This window comes from Diadema antillarum, unplaced genomic scaffold (genome assembly GCF_040938485.1).
Source record: "Diadema antillarum isolate AM-2024a unplaced genomic scaffold, OU_Dant_1.0 scf00000133, whole genome shotgun sequence".
NCBI classification, from domain to species: Eukaryota; Metazoa; Echinodermata; class Echinoidea; order Diadematoida; family Diadematidae; genus Diadema; species Diadema antillarum.
This window is the reverse complement of record NW_027271022.1, coordinates 357,751-378,134: the sequence shown is the minus strand read 5'-3', so window position 1 is coordinate 378,134 and position 20,384 is coordinate 357,751. Positions and strand designations below refer to the sequence as shown.

Below are 20,384 nucleotides of genomic sequence, written 5' to 3'. Positions count from 1 at the left end.
TTGGAAAGATGTTGTGTCTTCTCATGTCGTCTTAAACTATCGAGTCGACCAAACGCCTTCCCACACGTATTGCAAACATACAAAACTCGCTGATCCTGATGAAATGTGCGATGATGACGGGTTAAGTTTCTCCTCACTGAAAACTCTGCATTACACGTCAGACAACTGTATTTCCTAGCTCCGGCCGTCGTTTTATCCTCCTGTCCTCGGACATTTTGATGATGGTGTCGGGATTTCTCATGGCGCTTCAAGCTATCGGTTCGTTTGAAAGTCTGACCACACACCTTACATGCGTGCAATACTTGCTGATCCTGATGATGTATGCGATGATGACGCCTAAGATTTCTCCTAGCTGAAAACATTGCACAGCACAGCTCACAAGTATATTTTATCGAACTTTCCATCTTAACTTCAAAAGATAGTATGCATGGGTAGGCCTAACTTGAGAGCCTGGAGAGTCTCGCTAAGACGAGAGACGAGAGATGGTTTATTGTGTACGCCGTAAAAGATTAGCACCTGACTGAGCTCGAAGTCCAATTTGCGCTCATTTAAATCACCCGCCAATTATGCTTAAATTAACAATGACGTCATTGGACCAGGGCATTTCGCCATTGTCCACTTTTATTACGCAAGAGTTATGACTCATAGAGACAAGTCTCGAAAGGTGAAATCTGTCGGTTCACAGTCACGGCCTCGCTTCTGATATTCGATGCTGATGCGCAAAACCAAACTAGTATATCTGTATATATTATGTTTCGCCGTTTCATGACTCCCATTCGTGTCCGTATCATCGTGTTAACGAACACTTCCTATTTTGTGTATAGTCATTTGTTCATGTATAATAATTTGATTTGAGTTATGTATGATATAATTCTAAAATGAGAATTGCTTTTACTGTTCTTTTATTTCTATGCAATATTACAGATTATCATTGGGATATTTCAAAATACGTAAGTACGTCCATTGTAATTTATATCGTGCTATATAGACGTGGAAACAGAGGGGATGTTGTTAGCTTTAAAAAAAAAAAGATACGAAAAGGTGATTCCATTGTAAAAGAAGACTGTGTTAAACCTCATTTCGATTGAACACAATGCACTATACTTCATTTGCCATTGTGTACACTGAAAGTCCTTGACGGAAAGTGGGCAAATGTTGTGAGTTTATATTTAAACTTGAACGAGTATACAATGTACCTTAAATTTTTGGATGTTTCTGTAGCATATCAATCGCTTTTGTCGTTTGTTTTCCATTCGATGTGATGAAATATCGTTTTATTACACAACACTAGATTACGTGCAAAATCGCAGTCTCAGCAGCGAAAAAAAAAACAACAACAACAACAGAACAAAAAAAAAAACCAAGTCCGTTGAACGCGATTGTTTCTAACTATTGGTCTACTCAACATAGTTAATTCACTATACATTTTTTTTTGTCAAAGAATAGTATGCTCGAATAACACAAGCTATTGCTCACCACCTGCCAGCGATACTTAAATTAACAATGACGTCATTCGACTGGGGGATTCCGCATTGGCCTTTCTTACGTAAGAGTTATGACTCATGCAGACGAGTCTCAACAGGTGAAATCTGTCGGTTCATGGTCATTGTCTCGATTCAAATATTCGATAATGCTGCGCAAAACCAGACTAATATTTTCGTGTTACCGTTTCATGACTATGTTTTGCGTATTTCTTTTCCCTTGGAGGTTCTTTAGTTACAGTATGCACAGCTTCGATGGTTGTTTATATGTATGTATAACATCGTTATATGTTACTTATTTATCGATATTCTTCATTTCAACATTTCTACTATTGCAATGTGTAAATAGTTGTGTAAATAGTTTGTATCAACTTCTTGTTTTTTTTTGTTTATTAAAGCGTTTAATGTGTATATGATACCGAAAAACTAAATGTGTATTTCTGTCTCCTTGCGTAGCTGTGTAGAATATGCGTGTATGAACTATTAAAAGAGTAAAATTCAATCGTGGTCCTCTAAAGGCAAGAATAATTGTACTCATACTCGCCGTTTCGCCGTTTCGCCGTTTCATCATTTCGCCATTTTGTCATTTCGCCATTTTGTTTAAATATATGTACTATGTGCGACTTCTGTTGTTGTTGTTTTTGTTGTTGTTTATTCAAATCGCTGAACTTTAACGAAACCCCCCCCCCAAAAAAAAAAAAAAAAATGTTAAGATGTTGTACAACACATTCTCAAACAAAATTAACAAATAAACGACGACATGATAGTCGCGATACTTTACAACTTCAATATCATTGTGTAACGTCTGATATGCTTACGTCTCGAAACATAATTGCATATCAATGACCGTGTGGTTTGCTGATTTTTTTTAAAGTTCAACTATATATACATAACACGATATTACAAGATACATTTTTTTTTTTTTGTAAACTATTGAAGCTAGGTGCGACTTGTAGTAGAGTAAAAGATGTATCATGAACATTGGGAATATCAAAACGTCGATTACATCAATCACTCATTTTTTTTCTTGTGATTTTTTTTCCGCGTATTCTTTCCCGAATATATTTGAAAGACTTCGAGTTGTTTGAACCCTTATTCGTTATATTACGAAACACATAAGTTATTGATCACACCATGCATATAGACCTCATTGGGTCACTGTACGTTGTTGTGACCATGACAAAGAACTCATATGTCTCAATTGCATCTATGAGCACTCTTTCATGCGTCATCCGCCATGTTGGAACTCCACTGCTCAGTGGGAACTCGATCGTTATCTTGCGAAAATCGTGTGTTCATATTTACACATGATTATACCTAGAATGATATCACATTTCCGTATTATCGGGTAAACATACGACTCCGCAATTATCGTACAAAACGCTATAATCTGTTACTTCGCACTTGTAAACACTATATACAAGTTTGTGTGTCTACATGTTTGCTTTTCCAACATTGTGTAGAAAACTGACTTAACTCTCTTTAACAATACTTTAAAATGATGAACGTGATGAACTAACGAAATGATGAAACGACGAAATGATGAAACGACGAAATGATGAAACGATGAAACGATGAAATGATGAAACGACGAAATGATGAAACGATGAAATGATGAAACGATGGAATGATGAAACGACGAAATGATGAAACGATGAAACGATGAAATGATGAAATGATGAAACGATGAAACGATGAAATGATGAAAAGATGAATATTATTGTTCTCATTCATTCTCACTTTCGATGCCAAGTACTCACACCGTAATGATATTACGTCAAGCAAAGTCACATAAGATTTCCATCATATAAACGCGCACAACCCCATCACACCATTAACTCCACATTATTTTAACCCTCAACTCATGAATATTCATACATTTTGCATTATCTTGGAACTTCACTGCTTCACGACTCCGCTGCTCAGCGGGTACGTGATCATAGGCCTATCTTATGATCCTACTTGTACGTCGTGTTTACACATTTACACGAATATCGGTAATGATATGAAATTTTCTGCATGTATTATCGTGCAAGCATGCGACTCTACAACCTAACTTCGCAATAACCATAGAAATCATTTTAAGAGTCTCGCTCTCCACAGCTCCACAAGTCTCACCTGAGCGTGCTTAATCTTACAATCATACATAATTGATACGCATTTGCATACATTAATATTCATAAGCTAGGTCATCTTGTTGGAGCTCCGCTGCTTCACAATTCGCTATTGGTGATGACTTATCCTACATACGTTACTGTTATACGAATTTGCATAGTTCTATTCATATCAATCTTTCGTATCATCGCGCAAAATCATACGACTCCACAACATACACTCAACACCAACTATACAATCAATTGAAAAAGAGAAACCCCTCACAGCTCCATAGCTCCACAGCTCCTTAGCCCAAACATAATTCATATATTAACATAAATGCATATTCATACATATTCATGAATAAAGCTTATCAATATTCATATATTAGTCATCTTGGAGTTCCACTACTCCACAATTCACTATAGATGATACTTAATACTTCATACGTTACCGGTATATATATACGCATTTGCATATATATCAACCTTTCGTATCATCGTGCGAGAAAACAAACAAACAAACATAAAAACATAGCAAAAAACAAAACAAAAACACGACTCCACAATATGCACTCCACACTGTAAGCCATACAATCCGTTGCAAAAAATATAAAAAAATGTAAGTCTCAACAGCTCCACAATCAAGTATCAAATAAACTTAAGCCCACATGCGTTACTGTCACGCCCATTCACAAAGTAAACATATCTGTGTCATACATTTAATCTTTGCATATGCTGATATAATTTACCCTTTCATAATATTCATCGTGTAAAATCATACGACTCCACAACAAACACTCCACACAAGCCATGCCATCGGTTGCAAAGAGTCACCATCCACACCTCCGCACACGCATAAACAAATCATATTTACATAAATACATAATCATACGTATTCATGGTTTAAGCTCTTTCATATTCATATGTTAGGCCAATTTGAAGCTCCACAGCTCCACAATTCATTATTGATAATGTTCATTTCTTCGCACCTTACTGTTATATTTGCATAATTATATTCGCATCAACTTACGTGCAAAAATGATAGACTCCACAACATACACTCCACACTAGCCATGTTGCGAGAGAGTCACTCCCGCTCCACAACTCCACAGCTCCATAGCTCCACAGCGTACGCATAGTTTATACAATGTTAACATAAATGCATAATCATACATATTCATGGCTTAAGCTCACTAATATGATATGCTAGGTCAGAGAGCTCCACTGCTCCACAATTCACTATTGCTATTGCCACTCCCATTCACAGACTATTATATCTCACACTCATACATAATGAATGTACATTTACATAAATACATATTCATACATATTCATGATCATTACTATTCATGAGCTCATTAATATTCATTAGCTGTGGAGCTCCACCGCTCCACAGCTCCACTGCTCCACGGGGTGCGAACGGGTACATGTATATACTACTTTTGACCCTTTTTTAGTTTCATGTTACTTATCATTTTATGTATTCACAACATAAAATAATAAAATTTTATACTTTTAAAGGAAGTATTCAATTATGTTTGAAAAAGCTACAGCGCCCTTTTGTGTTTTGTCTTGATTTTTCTGTGGTAAACACCATTTTCTTAAGATTTGGACCTGTAAATGCTCTGAAAAGGTTAGAATGAAGTTCAAATGTGTCTTAATATGTCTAGATAGAAATCAACAGCAAAAACTAGTTGCAATTTCGCCTTAACTCCCCGACATATGTCTTAAAATTAGTTAATTTAATATTATTTAATGGAATTCTCTTTATTTTCTTTGTATTTTGACAAATTGCTCCCCCTTTGTGGTTTCCAAGAAAAGTTTTGATGGTGCCATTTTGTAGAGTATATCTTGATTTACATTGTTTTGTGCCACATTTCAGAGCAATTGATCGAAAAATATTGAAATTATAGAGGGAGCGGATTTTGCCCTCCATGGTTTACCGAGCTTAAAAAAAAAAAAAAAAAAAGGTATTTGGAGTTATGAGGGTTAACGGCTGATACTGAGACTAAGCTACTTCTCTGGAATTGCTATCATCTACAGATACATACCATTTCAAAATGCATAAGCAGAATTTGTCCCTTTAAGTGGTACCAATATCGTAATAATCTGGTCTTGGCCCATGGACTAATTATGATACGTCATCTTCTTCCGAGACGATACAATTGGGAATGGAAGACTTTGATAACTGCACTTTTTTTTTCAAGAGTCCGGTAAGGATCTAAGGGAGGTCTGTCAATATGATCAAGTTTTTTTGTTTTGTTTTATTTTGTTTTGTCTTGTTTTTTGGTCAATTTCATACGATTTATATTCCAATTCATAAACGTGCAGTCAAATTTACGCGTTACAGCTGCTAAGGTTCGCAGAAATATCGCGCTTTCAAATTCGGAATCTGAACTATCAATTTCATCCTCTTTAGGGCGCTATCATTTCCTTTCCGAAAAATCAAAATTAAGCACTATAGAAGGGAATGCATTCCCCATTTATTTAAATTCATGCAAAGGCCATGATAAGCCTGTTTTGGGCGTCCAATTACTTTCAGGTAATCAATGTCCTACTTTTGCATTCAATTTAATAGAGAAAAGCTGTTTAAGGAGGGGGTTACGAGGGAGAAAGAATATATTGCGATCTTCGTTTGTTTCTAACAAAACGAGTGCACATACACAATCCGCCTCAACATCCAAACATCGCACACACACACACACACACACACATACACAGACACCCAAGATTCGAGTTCTGAAGTTGTATCTTCTTGCAATGGTATTACCAGTATATTATTCACGATAATGTGTTCTTCACTATACTATATTCTTGTAATACAATGCATACTATGATATGCTACTATATACTTTTTTTTAATCTTAAGAAATTCTATATATTGTATGATAAAATCCAATGCCAGCAGTGCATCCAAACAACACAACGGCAATTCTAACTTAGTATACCTTAATGCATGTTCTCACAATCCCACCAATGACCCTGTAAGATGTTGATAAAACATGTCAATAAAAGCAGCAAAATAATGATGTTTGTTTCAATGTTTCAATGTAGTCGGTATTGTTGTTTTCGAAGGCGTCAATTATATTTACCTCCCCCGTCCGAATTTACACGCTCAATGCGCAAATAAAATAGGCGTGGAGCTGCCATTTTACCAGCAACACCCATGGAAACACCCATGTAAACTCAAAGCTATTATGAATAAAAGTCACCAATTTGGTATAATGAATAGGAATGTGCTACGTGTAATTAATCACGTAGAAAACGTGTCAAAGTTTTCACGCGTACTTTTCAGCAATGAAGATGTAACTTCGGGCAAACTTGAAGAGAAAACATATGTCTCGTAAAATGATCAGCTGCTCTGCCTTCATTCTTCAGACGGAAGTGGTCATACTGTCCCAGGAATCAAGAGGAGAAATTTGCATATAGATATTAAGACGTGATTCGAGAACTGTAGGATTATATTCTATTTTTATACACTTTGACTCTCTAAGTAACAGTAAAGCTTTGTAAAAGATTCTCGTTCATGGTTCAGGCAGGGATTCAATAACATTCTTCAAAGGCCTATAACAGCTTTAGTTTAAGCATCGATAATCGCTTTGTAGCTGTTGTGAATGATACAGAAAGCTATCACTATACCTAGGGAGGTGGGCTACCTTCCTGCTATACCCCCTCCCATTCCACTATGACCGGATATATCTTCACCTCCGGCCAGTCAAAGACCCCTACCAATATATACTCTCCACCTCATCCAGTGAGTCATCGACCTTCATCATCCCTCGAATATTACATTGTACATCTCGCTCCATCTAATTGTATTTACGACCAAGTTAAATCAAACCCAAACATCCGGCCCTTCCCCCATTGATTACTTAGAATTGTTGTTGAATCCAAAAACTAAGAATATACCTCCTTTATAAAACTAGTCCGGTCTTTGCTTCTATAACAACCAAAGTTTTTTCCCAATTAAAACCTCTCTTTATCATGAAGACCCCACCTCAAGATGATCCATTCACCCATTCATAGTATGTTATAAGTACCTAACCAATGTGTATCATTGAATGTATGAGGAGAATTTTATCATGCAGAGAAGAGGACTTGGAATCTGAAGCTCAAGGAGAGGGGATCGCTCCCAAACACCTCTCGAATAAAGTGCTCTTTGAAATTAAACTCAACTGTGTTGCAAGTCATTGATTAAAAGTATACCTCTCAAAACATAAACCGATCCCAACACAACAATTAAAGTGCAATGAGGGTGACAGCCCATTGCCAGGACTGCCTTCCCAGTTCATACGGTGTGTATTGGCAATATCATACACAGAAGTACCGTCGTTGAGAGCTCGTTGGAGAGAGCTAAAGATAAAGCGTATAAAAGAGAGATCCTCCCCCTTTTTTTTTCTTGCATAAATACTAGACTTATACTGAATTTATGAATTGTGCTGGGATTATTGGTGAAGAACAAGCTGGATTCAGAGGAAGCTATAGCACAATGGATCATATTTTCACATTCCTTGGTCTTCTTAATTTGTATTATTTGCATCGTGGTAAGAGAATTTATTGTGCGCTTAAAGACTTTCAGAAAGATTTTGATTCAATTGATAGGTCATCCCTGTAGTAAAAACTCTTTTCTAAGGGTATTAATGGTAATATCATTAGGGTTGTTTATAATATGTATTTCAATGCAAAATTTTTTTAAAAGGTTGGGGTATATATACTTTGTCCAATTCTTTAGCTTGTAGCATAGGAGTTAGGCATGAAGAAAATTTGTCTCCTTTACTGTTTGTAATATATTTGAATGATTTTGCGTATATTTAGTATAGGCATTATAAGGGTCTTGATATGTGTGCTTCTGAGATTAGGAAAAATCTCAGTAATGATGACATTAAAGTATTTCTACGTCTTTATGCGATCCTTTATGCTGTGACGATACGATGGCTATGGTTGAGTCTGCTGACGAACTGCAAACTGCTTTATCAACTATACACCAGTACTCTGATGAGCTTTGGAAACTGTCTGTTAACAGAAGTAAAACAAAGATTGTTGTATTTTCTCGTGGAACTTGAAGTGCGCAGATACCCCAAGTTTACTCTTGGCGATATTCACCTTAAGGTTGTTGATAATTACAATACCTCGGAACTACTTTCAATCATAATGGTTCCATCAATAAAGCTATCAATAAACAGGTTAATCAAGCGAGATAAGCTGTGCTTGCTTTACTTAGCAATCTAAAGAACTGTGCTTACCTGTGGATATTCAGTGTAAACTTTTTGATCAGCTTGTTGCTCCGATTTTATTTTATGGCAGTGAAGTGTGGGGATACAGTATTGCGATATTTCATAGGAACTTTCTTTAAAGGTTTGCTTAAAACATCGTGGCACTGCTAAACGCATGGTGTACAGCGAAGCTGGCACATTTGCCCTCGCAAGTATAGTGTGGAGATGGGTACACATGCATGGTTAATTTTTGTGCAAAGGTTAGCCAATGTCAAATATCTAAACTCTCTTACACCGTCTACAACATGTTACGAAAACTTCATGAAAATTGTGATTTTCATTCCAGATGGGTCTTAAAAATAAAAGATATCTTAGACAATTATGGTATGCATTTGTAAAGTCATCAGTGGACCGTAGATTACATTATATATATTATCAAAACTGGAATGAGGAAGTTAATGGAAATCGTTTATGTTTCAAATTCAGATTTTTTTTTTTTTAACAAGAAGCTGGTATCATAGAAAAATATCTGTTAAATTTGGAGGTACAATGTAGGAGATAGGATATCTTTATTTACATTTCGATGTGGTAATCATAATCTGCCAGTTGCTAATGTCGTTAGGGCCTATTCATCTCATGATCTACCTCTTGAAATACGTTCGTTGTGTAGGGTCCTTTATGGGCAGGGTGATGAATTTCATTATGTTTTTTTGTGTCCGTTTTTCATTGATGAGCGTAAGAAGTATGTTACTATTACCGAAGGCCTAATGTAAATAAGTTAAATCAATTATTTAATGTTAAATCTATTATCAAGCAACTAAAGAATCTTCCCTTCAAATTTTTTTAAAATCATCATGTCACTTGAAGTTCAAGTAATTTTATTTCCCGTTTCAATGCATACATGTTGATATTTTGTCTTTTTGTAAACTAGTGTACTGAGACATGTAGAAAGACATTGAGTCTTGCTAGGTCCCAGTGCACCAAAAAGAGGGTAGAATCGCCAAGCGCAATACCTCCTCGCTCGCCCCGCGCTCTCGTAAACGTGCGCTTATATAAAACGTAAACGTGCATGATAGCGCGGTATTATGCTGCATGCGCTATAGACGTAGACCTATGCATGCAGCCCGCGCTATTAGTGTTGTAGTTTCGATACGGTGCGTCGAATTCTAATTTATGACACATAAACGTGTCACAAAGTGTTTCCCTGCTGTTGTACGACAAGATATCTGCAGTTATGGCATCCTTAGTGACGGAAGTGCTGATGAACACAGGTAATGTAGCCGTAACGTACTGTGTGTTGTTTTTAGGGCATCCCTGTTTCAACCAATATAACCGTAATTTGCTTCACTGTGTGTGACGTACCGTTGATAATAAACATTCAACTCGTAGGAATATTCCGGTCCCACCTATTGCATTTCATGTTGTGACTCTGACTTGACTTTTTGGTGTGTGTGTGTACAGTGAGTGGTAAAAATTTACTGGCAGTAAACTTAACGTAGAAACAGATCTAGGCGCAAGTGTACCTTCGCACCTGTGCTGGCTCGGTGCGAAACACTTTGAGACCCCATTTTGGCGCAAGTGTACCTTCGCAGCTTCGCACCTGTTTCTTGTAATGATCTCCAAATAGGGTAAGAAGAGCACCAGGGGCAGGGTCGGTCAGCTACTGAGTATGGTTGGGTGTTCATAATACCGGCCACCTAATGTTTTTCTATCAATAGAAACGTGAAAAATCTCACAATTTGCCTGAAATTTTACTCACGTGTGGAGAAAATACTCCGGATTCACAAGCGCGCACTGAAAATGCGATCTGAGGTACGTTCTAGATGGCGGCTTCGAACGCATGGTGTGTCATTTTTTCCGCACTCAGTTGCCCTGTTCATTTCAACCGACCACCCTGACAATACATATAAAGGGCACTTAAATGCGTTTTTTCGACAGGCCGCTGTTTTTTTTCTAGCCATCATTTTTTTCCCCAATAATATTTGAATATATTTTGAATCCTTCGATATTACTTTTGAAGGACTGTTTGATGAATTTGAATTGATTTTCATTAGGAAACTTTTCATCGTAATTGAAATAAATTAGATGAGTCGGTTTGTTTTTTCACATTCATTTCTCGTTTCTGCTTCAACTTGTACAGTCGTAGCGGGCGACAAAATAATTATGTCATGTGTATGTGTAACGTGTGTGCACGATCGTACAAGCGGCGGTGACAATTTTGCGGTCAAAATCGTCAAATTTATTACGGAAGGATACTTTACATCTAACAACGAGTCAGCAAAGGTAGGCCACTGCCGGCCTAGTTATATGTAGTTACACGATAAATCTTATTCGATTTTGCTAAATTTCGTTAATTTAGAGGGAATACTTATTTGTTTTCGCCTCATTTTACTCGGTAGCATAGCCCAGTAAAGAATCAAACACCGTTGCGCGTAGTCCCGTGCGTACATTTTCTTTCTGTATGCGCAATGCCATTATAGTGCGCGGTCGGTTGATATGGACCCGGTCGGTGTGTTGAACACCTACCATACTGTTTACTGCCACTGGTATTCGGTCACTTATCACTAGTCACCAGCCAGTAAGTTCAACTGTCACAACACACGCAAATCACATCAATTCACATTCTTACACACTCATTCACAACAGGAAACTCCCGTAGCCCCCTTCAAAAATCTATCCAAAATCCCAAATTTTACTGTCAAAAGTGCAGAATTGGCGCAACTTTCCAAAAGCGCATGCGGATAAGGCCCAGTTTTAAGAATGCGGGTCGCCGAAAAAGCACTAAAAATCGAGAAATAGGCCGTTCTCTCGCGGGATCTTTTGCTTATCGCAAGCTTGGAGTGTGATGGTATCTTCGAAAACGCAAAAGAAAAACAATATTTCTGTACGTGCCGATACATTGTCTCGATGTACAAGGGTTGAATGCAAGTGCCGATTCCCCAGTATTCGGTCACCAACGGGTGCCGCAACGTCCCCGATGCAATTTTGCGCCAACAAGGTAGCGCCCGTGCGCGCACATTTTTCAGCTGCCTTGAACATGCATTGACTTTGAACGCGCATATCGCGTGACCGAATACTGGGGAATTTTCAAGGTGATATATTTTGGGATTTTGTGAAATTCTGTGTGATATTTAACAAAATGAAAATTGAGATTAAAGAAATTTGATATATTTTACGTACATTGCTGTAGATATGATGTATGTATCAGGGTTCGAAATTGGCGATGGTCCGCTGGCCATTGGCCACCCAAAATCATGTCAGACTAGCTAAAAATCATAAAATTCTGAAGTAACTAGTCCGTCTGGCTAGCCAAAATATTGCTTCAGTGTCAAAATTGATTCTAAGTAGTCCGCCTGGCTAGTTAAAAAAAAAGTTAAGTGCGACCCCTGTGTATGTATTATTTTAGTTTGAAAAATATTGCAAAAAAGCTTAAGTGACAGAATACTGGGGATGTTACCCTAGATCTCCAAATAGATCTCTATCGGCACAAATTCACCCTTGTTATTCAGTAAATTAACCTAAATAGAACTGTACGTGGTCAGACTCATTGTAGTCTACAAGAGATCTGGGATCTTTGACTAGCCCGACCAGATGCCGTGGTCTGACGGTGTATGATACACATATCTACTAAACCTCTCGAACACGGCCACACAACAACAAAACCGTTGAAAATTTCTACATTCTTATCACAAATTCTACGAATCGGTCACGTGAATTGAGATGCTTGGACTATGAGCATAGTATTTCAATCCATAGTGAGCCCTCACGCAACATACACTGAGCAAAAAAAGTCCAATCTGAACCCTGAATGCTGTGATCATTGCATCGCTGAGCGATTCAAAATAAATCTTTCCCAGCTTTGAATGATGCAAATTGCGCTGCTAGGATCCGCGGGGTCGACAGCGCCCCCTTTGCCCAGTGCTGCGCCGACATTTTGAATCATTTCTGCGATTTCTATGATTTTTGCGGCGTACAGGATTAAAAAAGGTGTCATTTTTGGTAAATTGTGAAATATGTACATGTATATTACGTCAATATTAATAGCTGAAAGCGGTAGCTAAATAGATAAAGTTTTCATCTTAAATGTAGTCTTGGTAACAAATATGGTGCTTAACATAACAATGTCGGAATTTCGGAGCTTGGGTATTTGTTCCATGTTCATTGTGTCACTGCCGGCAACCAGGGACAGCCTGGTCCCACTGGTTCCTTTTTTTTTTCGGACATGTTTGTTAATTTACAGATCAGCAGATGCGATCTTAACAAATTTGATTTATAGAGGGAGACAAAGTGAAGAAATTCGCATCTGAACTTCACCCATCTGAATAATATCTTTCTTTCATATAGGCTTTACTTAGTATTATGTTCTTTTACCCTACACTTGTCTTATGATCACATTTTTTACAATCTTCTTTTATTCACACTCATAAACACACACACACACACACACCCTTACACACACGCACGTGTGCGCACGTGAACACACACACACACAACATGAACAGCCCCAATCCTTAATTGCATTCAGATTTTTCAAATTCATGAAATTCTTCCATCGAGATGTTTTTCACTGCAACAGATTGACAAATTGCCCTGATACATTGACGTAAATAAGCACTGAATTGACAGTGTTTTAGTAGTAGCCATAATGAAAAATCATCTGCATACGTACTCGAGCAGGATTTGAACCTACAACCTCCTGATCTCAGCAAGTGTTGGTTCTAATCCTTATAGAATGCAGCGGGTACTGCATAATTATTCAAATTCATGGAATGAATCTGTACTCGAGCTGCTTGAGTACGTACACCCATATGGGGACATGATGTTGCATGTTGAGAGAAGATTTCAACTCTAATCTTTCCATTGAGGTCATTTTTCTGGTCAGCATAATACTTGCAATAAAGATGAATTTTGTACCTTGTTCCGTTCTTGTATTTATGGGTTGACGCCACGGGAACCCAGGTATACCAGGTCCCGTACGTATGCATATGGACCTGGTGAAATAGGAATAAAAAGCTGTCTCTCCTAATCATAGGGCCAGTGATTTTTCTTTTGTATCCACAGTAGATATCTCAAATTCTGCATGCCCAGAAAATCACTAAAAATACTTTATAGATATATAGCTTATTTCTATCACTCACATAAATTTGAGCCCAAAGGTTTTTAGAAGCATTGACACATATGTCAACTTTCATGTCATTCCTCGAAACAATTTGCTTTTCGCAAGCAATTGCTGTTTTATAGATTTACATGCTGCCTACACATTCTGAAACTGAGGTTGGCCGTTTTTTATTTAATTTTATTGCATCATATCTTTCAAGTATTAAACTGGGAGCTAAAAATCAATGGACATGTACAGAATGCTTCATCATAGCACGTTAGAAAAAAAGTTTTATATAAGAAATGCAGTTTCTAAAGCATACACGAACACACACAGACATGGATGGATACACACACACATGCTTGTGCACATTTCTCAACCGACTTCTTTCTACTTGCCATAATCATTGATTTTTAGCTCCTGATTAAAACAAATGTACATCGCATGATTTTAGATGGCTAACTTCAGTTTCAGATTGTAAAGGCAGCAAATGTCATGACTGCTTACAAAATTGGTGAAGAGTGTTTTTAACAGTGACATGAAAGTCAATGTCAATGCTTCGAAAACTGATTTGGTTTCAATTTTTGTTTGATATTGGAAATGAGCTATGAAGTAACTCCTGTGATAGTGGTGCAATTTGGTGTACCATAGTGGAATTCAAGATACGTGTTGTATATACATGGATATGAAGGTATATTAGCGGCATCTCTGATGATATAATACTACCATTGCTAATCCAACACATCATGTTCTTTTCTCTTGTGTGTAGTGAAAAGTTATTATTTTCATTTAGTAATAATCTTTCTGACTTACAATGGCAGCACACAATGACCACATATTCAGTGAAGGCTAAACTGGCCTGATGCAGATTGTCTACAGAAGAACATTTTTATTTTATTTTATTTTTATTTATTTTTTGTCCCATTTGACAGGTTTATTAGAGAAGGAAGACCTAGCCACACGCATTGATAAGGTCTCTACGCAGATCAATGAGTTGAAAACTGAGATTAACCTGGCTCAACGTCAGCGCTATGTGGACCTTACTCCCTCTATGGACAACATTGGAAAGCTCCACGCCCGGGTCAAGAGCCTGGATGCTGAAATGCAAGATCTCAGCAACAAGTTACAGGTGATTTTAAAGCAACAACAACAACAAAATCAAACAAATAGAGCGAGACATCACTTGGGTCTCCATCTTGCACAAGATTGCTTGTATACCAAAGTTGTAATGTACTTCAAGAGCTTTTCTCCGCGAAGCTTTGTCAATATGATATTATGGTTTTCTGCAGGATAGCAATGTATGTACACATGTGGACTATTTTTTTTTTTTTCAGATGAAGCTTTATAGGGTTGTACGTTGGAAATCATTCAGATCAATATTTTTGTAAGAATTCTGTGCAGAGGTTCCAATACAAAACATAAATTTACACATTATTGCAGGGTTTTTTGATTGCTTCCCCCCCCCCCTCTTTTTATTTTTTACTTATCCCAGTGATAATGTACATTGTACAAGACGAAATTTAAGAAAAAAACAGGGATAAAGCTTCTCTTAACAGTGAATGGAAAAAAGCGTATCTTATGAAGCAAGCATATAACAGATTGGAGCAGGTATTAGCATATAATGGGCAGACACTAAGATGATGATAGCACATGTGTGTTGAGTAGTGGTTTAACATCTTGCGAAAATGTCCATGCTCTCATTCACAAAAGTATTTGTACTTGCGAAAATAACAGCTTATAAATTATATTAATTTATTGTAAGTTCAAAACATTTGTCATCCTTTGATTTCTTACTGTATTTCACTACATAATGATATTTGACTTTGCTGAAACATCATTATCAAACCAACTTGGACCAATGAGCCATTAAAAAAAAAATAAATAAATAAGTGAACAAAGAATGTATATAAACAATGATAACTTTCTTTTTAAATTGATATAGGCAATTTTGCGGTGATATTTATTTCAAATGACAAATGACATTCAGGACTAATAATAATATGTTGCTCCTGTGACTTGCATCCTTCCATCCTTGATCTCAGGGGGATATAAGTGTGAAGCTGAGGACATCAACGAGTGATGTCCAGGAGCTGACCAAAGAGATGGACAAGTCAAATGCTACCATAGCAGTCCTTGTCAGTCTGTGTGAGGTGAGGCCAATGTATATCTGTGTGTTTGATAAGACTCCTGTAAGTCCACCATCCGACGTCCTGCAAATGAACTCAGGTCATGCCTTGTCTGCTTATATTTGCACCTTGACATGAAATACCAGTAGAAGAAATCACGCAAATCAGCTTGTTAGAGTGGCATTGTACCTTGTCAAACATGCTACGCATATGTACATTAGATTACAAAAGTAAAACATAATTACAGCTTTGTCATTGTAGGTAACACGACATATTGTTTGGGGGGGTTTTTTCATCCATGAAATTCTCTCTCAAGTTTGAAAAGCCAGAATATGCAAATTATACCATGAAGTTTGGAAGAAAAAAAATAATGTAAAGCTGTAAAATTTGACCTGTGTACTTATGTTTTATACATTTTAAAGCTGTCATCCAGAATCGTATAAGATCTGTCAGATAAATCAGAATGTAGCAACTAAGACTTTGTAAAGACACATTCATTTCTGATGTGCTGAATTCAAGGGAACTTATGAGTTATTTCTCTGTAATGTATCTTGTTGAAATAGCATGTACATGTACAGCTGCTGTATAACCTATTCCCCCTGCGGAGCCCCCAAGAATACAAGTGTATAAACCACTGATGGGGCTACCTGGGGTAAAGAATACTGAATAGATAATTAAAATAAACAACATTAATGAAGGAGAGAGGAATTAATTCTTCTATTGCTGGTGTGAGTAGTAATGTCCATCCTGAACTACTTTGTTGTTAATTTGTCAGAAGATTCTGCACTGTATTAATTAGTGTTTATGAAACTTGTCTTTATTACACTTGTGGAACTTTCCATCTACAGGTTCACAAGAATCTAAAGGAGTTTCACTCTGTGCTAAAAACTGAAGAATTCATTCAAGCTGCCAGTCTTCTTGATTCTCTGGTGAGTATAATGTGTATTACCAGATTTTGTGTTGTCTTAGATAATCATTATATTATTCAGTTTTTTCTTCTTTTTTTAAATTTTTTGCTGAGCATTGCTTGAAAAATGTTGCTCAAGTCATATTTTATAATTCTGATCATGTTGCCATGACACTTAGAGCTAAACTCATATGCATAATGTATGTTACAAGTCCTGTTGGACAATGTAATTGGTAGTTTGCTCATGTGCTGTGTTTCTCTATGTTGTATCTGGTTGTGACATTGTTGTGATTGTAAAGGACAAAGGGAAGGATACTTTAGGTATTATGCCTTTTAAGTGCTAGGTATTATCAATATCATTGGTTCAAATTGAAACAATATGCATCCATGGACAATATTCATGGGCTATGACACTTATGTATCCTGAGCTTCATATCAGGATTTTTAAAGTCCCCATAGTGCATGCAAACTATATGGAAAATATGCAGCAATACATCTTGTCTGTTGCATGAAGTCAAGGGTATTGTTGATTGCAACCGTTCTAAAACATGCTCCTCATAGGATCAGGGCAGTCCAATTGGGATGGTTTGTGAACAGCTTGTTTAAGAAACCAGTTCATTACCTCCGCCAAAAGAGGAGGTTATGTTTGCGGTACCGTTGGTTTGTTCGTTCGTTCGTTCGTTCGTTCGTTCGTTCATTTGTTTGTCCGTGTGCAAAATAACTCAAAAAGTAGTTAACAGATTTGAATGAAACTTGCAGGAAAGGTTTAGAATGACACAAGTAAGAAACGATTAGCTTTTGGTAGTGATCCGATACTTTTTGGGGAAATTATGAAGGATTTTTGATATATTGGCAGGTAGGGTCAATGAACTTGGGAGGTCAGGCTCCGCGTATTTGAGGTTTGCATGCGCGCACTAAGGTGCGTGCTCTAGTTTCTGCAAGGCCGAGGCGCGCTGTGCAGCTGAGGGTTTATGACGTAACAAAGGCTTCTATATTGGGAAATCAGGCAATTTTTCAGCATGTATAGACCTATGGGTGGAAATCACTAATCTCTATGGAAGAGCCCAAAGAGCTTTTCCCCATTTGTAGAGAGGAGTAAAAAATCTCTTTGGGAAGAGCAAGATCATCGGTGGAAAGTAACTGCTTGGCGGAGGTCTGCGCTCTCAGAGTGTTTTTCTAGTTTGTTCTGTGCTGTTGGTTCATAATGTGTGTAGAAGAAAGGCAATCTACATGTACATATAGTCTCTTCTGGAAGAAAAAGTCATAGACCACAGCATTGTAGAACAAGAGTGTGTTGTTCAGATTGATTTTTAGCTCAGTGATTTGTGGGATTTAGTTCTTTTTTTTTTTTCAGAGTAGATAGGATATAGAGCTTATGTCTGATTTTTCCTGTCATATTTGACAGGAATGTGAAAGTGAGTTACAGCTGGAATAATCTTGTGAGTCCCATGAATATATGTGATCATGCATCACAAAACCAACAAAAAGTCGCACCCCTTGATTTTACGTGAGGACTCCAAAAAGTTGAAGCGAGTATTTCATATAATCTGAAAGAGCTATTCTTCTTCTACATTATTCTTAAGTTTGGGGTCATAAAATGAATGGGAAAGTGTGTTTTCAGCAGTTTTTGTACTACCCTTTTTTGTAGAGTAGTGTGATCAGGTAGAGGTCCCTTTTCATTTCTTGAAATCCTTTGCACACCCTTCACTTTCAACTCTAATAACTTTCGAAAGGAAAGTGCTACCACCTTCAAATTCAGCATTCAAAATATGGACAGATAGAATGTGTCTATACAGCATGCTCGATTTCAGCTGAATTTGATAATCCCTTCATTGTATTTGCTACGGTGGTTTACATCCTGTTTTTTTGTCCCATTCATAGCACAGCCAACATGGTTTGGTAAAAGATTCAACGCTTGAATAGACCCTGTACTTTTCTCAGTTCACACTTTTCCAAAGTGTGTGCTTTCTCTCCAATATTTCAGTACGATAGGAGAGTCCATATGAATTGAGTTGTACATCATTTTAAAGCTTAGAGTCTGCTCTTTCACAATCTGCCTTTCATGTCTGGCGACTTTTTGTTGGTTTTGTGATGCAGGGTCACATATATGCGCTCAACTCCAATGCTTTCATTTTGTATTTGCAGACAGAGGATTTCAAAGTAATCTTCCATTGCTATTAGGATTCTTTTCTTCTTTCTTTTACAACCAGGAAAGACATCTCAACTTTCTGTTCCGGTCTGGATTGAGTGATATGAAGATTGTGCAAGCCCTGACGGTAAGACTTTGAATGAAAGATCTGTGCTGAAGTGCTCTTTGACAGTGGTGCTGTAATTCGGTACAAGCCGATCAATCTTCCATCTGCCAGAAACTAAAATGTCTTCTACCTGGGTAATTCCGTGAAGTTGGGGCACAAAGTGTTACATTTTAGCATAACTCAATACTAATTATGCTATACATATATTGTTTATAGGCTTTACATTTGTATTGAGACCATACATTTTCCTGGAAATTTTGTGCCATTCAGACTCAATTTTGATGAAGTTATCTTTAAAAAATGTAACGGTGTCCTGTAGCATCGTGACGTGTCCATGTAGCATCGTGATAGTTAAAATCTGGTCCTAAAAGACAAATTAATGCAATTAGCTTGACCAAAATTTGATATAATATGCATAATTACTAGATTAGTCAGATAGCTAAATATCTTAACTTTCCTTTCCACAGTTTTACTTTTACAAGAAAATTTACACAATATGTCACTATGCTACGCGGTGTCCACCAAATGTAACAAAAAAGGACACCGCGTAGCATCGTGATACATTTTGTAATTTTCTTTTAAAATTGAAACTGTGTACAGGAAATTTGAGATATTAAGCTATCTGACTAATCTAGTAAATATGCATATTGCATGAAATTTTGGTCAAGCTAATTGCCATAATTTGTCTCTTAGGACCAAATCTTAAAATATCACGATGCTACATGGACACGTCCCGATGCTACAGGACACTGTTACATATTGTTTAATAACTTCATCAAAATTGAGTCTGAATGGCACAAAATTTCCAGGAAAATGTGTGGCCTCAATGCAAATGTAAAGCCTACAAACAATAAATGTATAGCATCATTGATATTGAGTTATGCTGAAATGTATTTTTCAAATATCACGATGCTACATGGACACTGCCCCAACTTCATGGAATTACCCACCTCATAGTACATTGTGCCTTCTTTTTTGTCTTCTTTCTTGCATCCTTTATTTAGATATCTTTTCCATTGCCCTAATGCATTGTGCTGTCCTCCTTAGAGTTTGGGTGTTGCCACTGATACCCATGTTTTGTGATGGGAGATGAGAGAGACTATGGTCCCCATCAATTTTCTCTCTCTCTCGCCTCATTTTAGCATGACTGGTCCCCGTGTCTTTTAATTGTTGGCATTTGGCTCCCGGCCTGCTCTCATTGTCTAGAA

General features: G+C 37.2%; 1 protein-coding gene across 1 annotated transcript in view; it reads left to right on the top strand.

The window, feature by feature from the left end:
* Positions 1-9,956: 9,956 nt before the first annotated feature.
* LOC139720754 (centromere/kinetochore protein zw10 homolog) overlaps positions 9,957-20,384 on the top strand; it is a 32,137-nt gene continuing 21,709 nt past the window's right edge. The window contains exons 1-5 of the mRNA XM_071632106.1: positions 9,957-10,061; positions 14,821-15,017; positions 15,931-16,038; positions 16,863-16,943; positions 19,132-19,197. Of these exons, the coding sequence (XP_071488207.1) occupies positions 10,025-10,061; positions 14,821-15,017; positions 15,931-16,038; positions 16,863-16,943; positions 19,132-19,197 (489 nt within the window). The 5' untranslated portion in view covers positions 9,957-10,024. The remainder of the gene's footprint in view (positions 10,062-14,820; positions 15,018-15,930; positions 16,039-16,862; positions 16,944-19,131; positions 19,198-20,384) is intronic.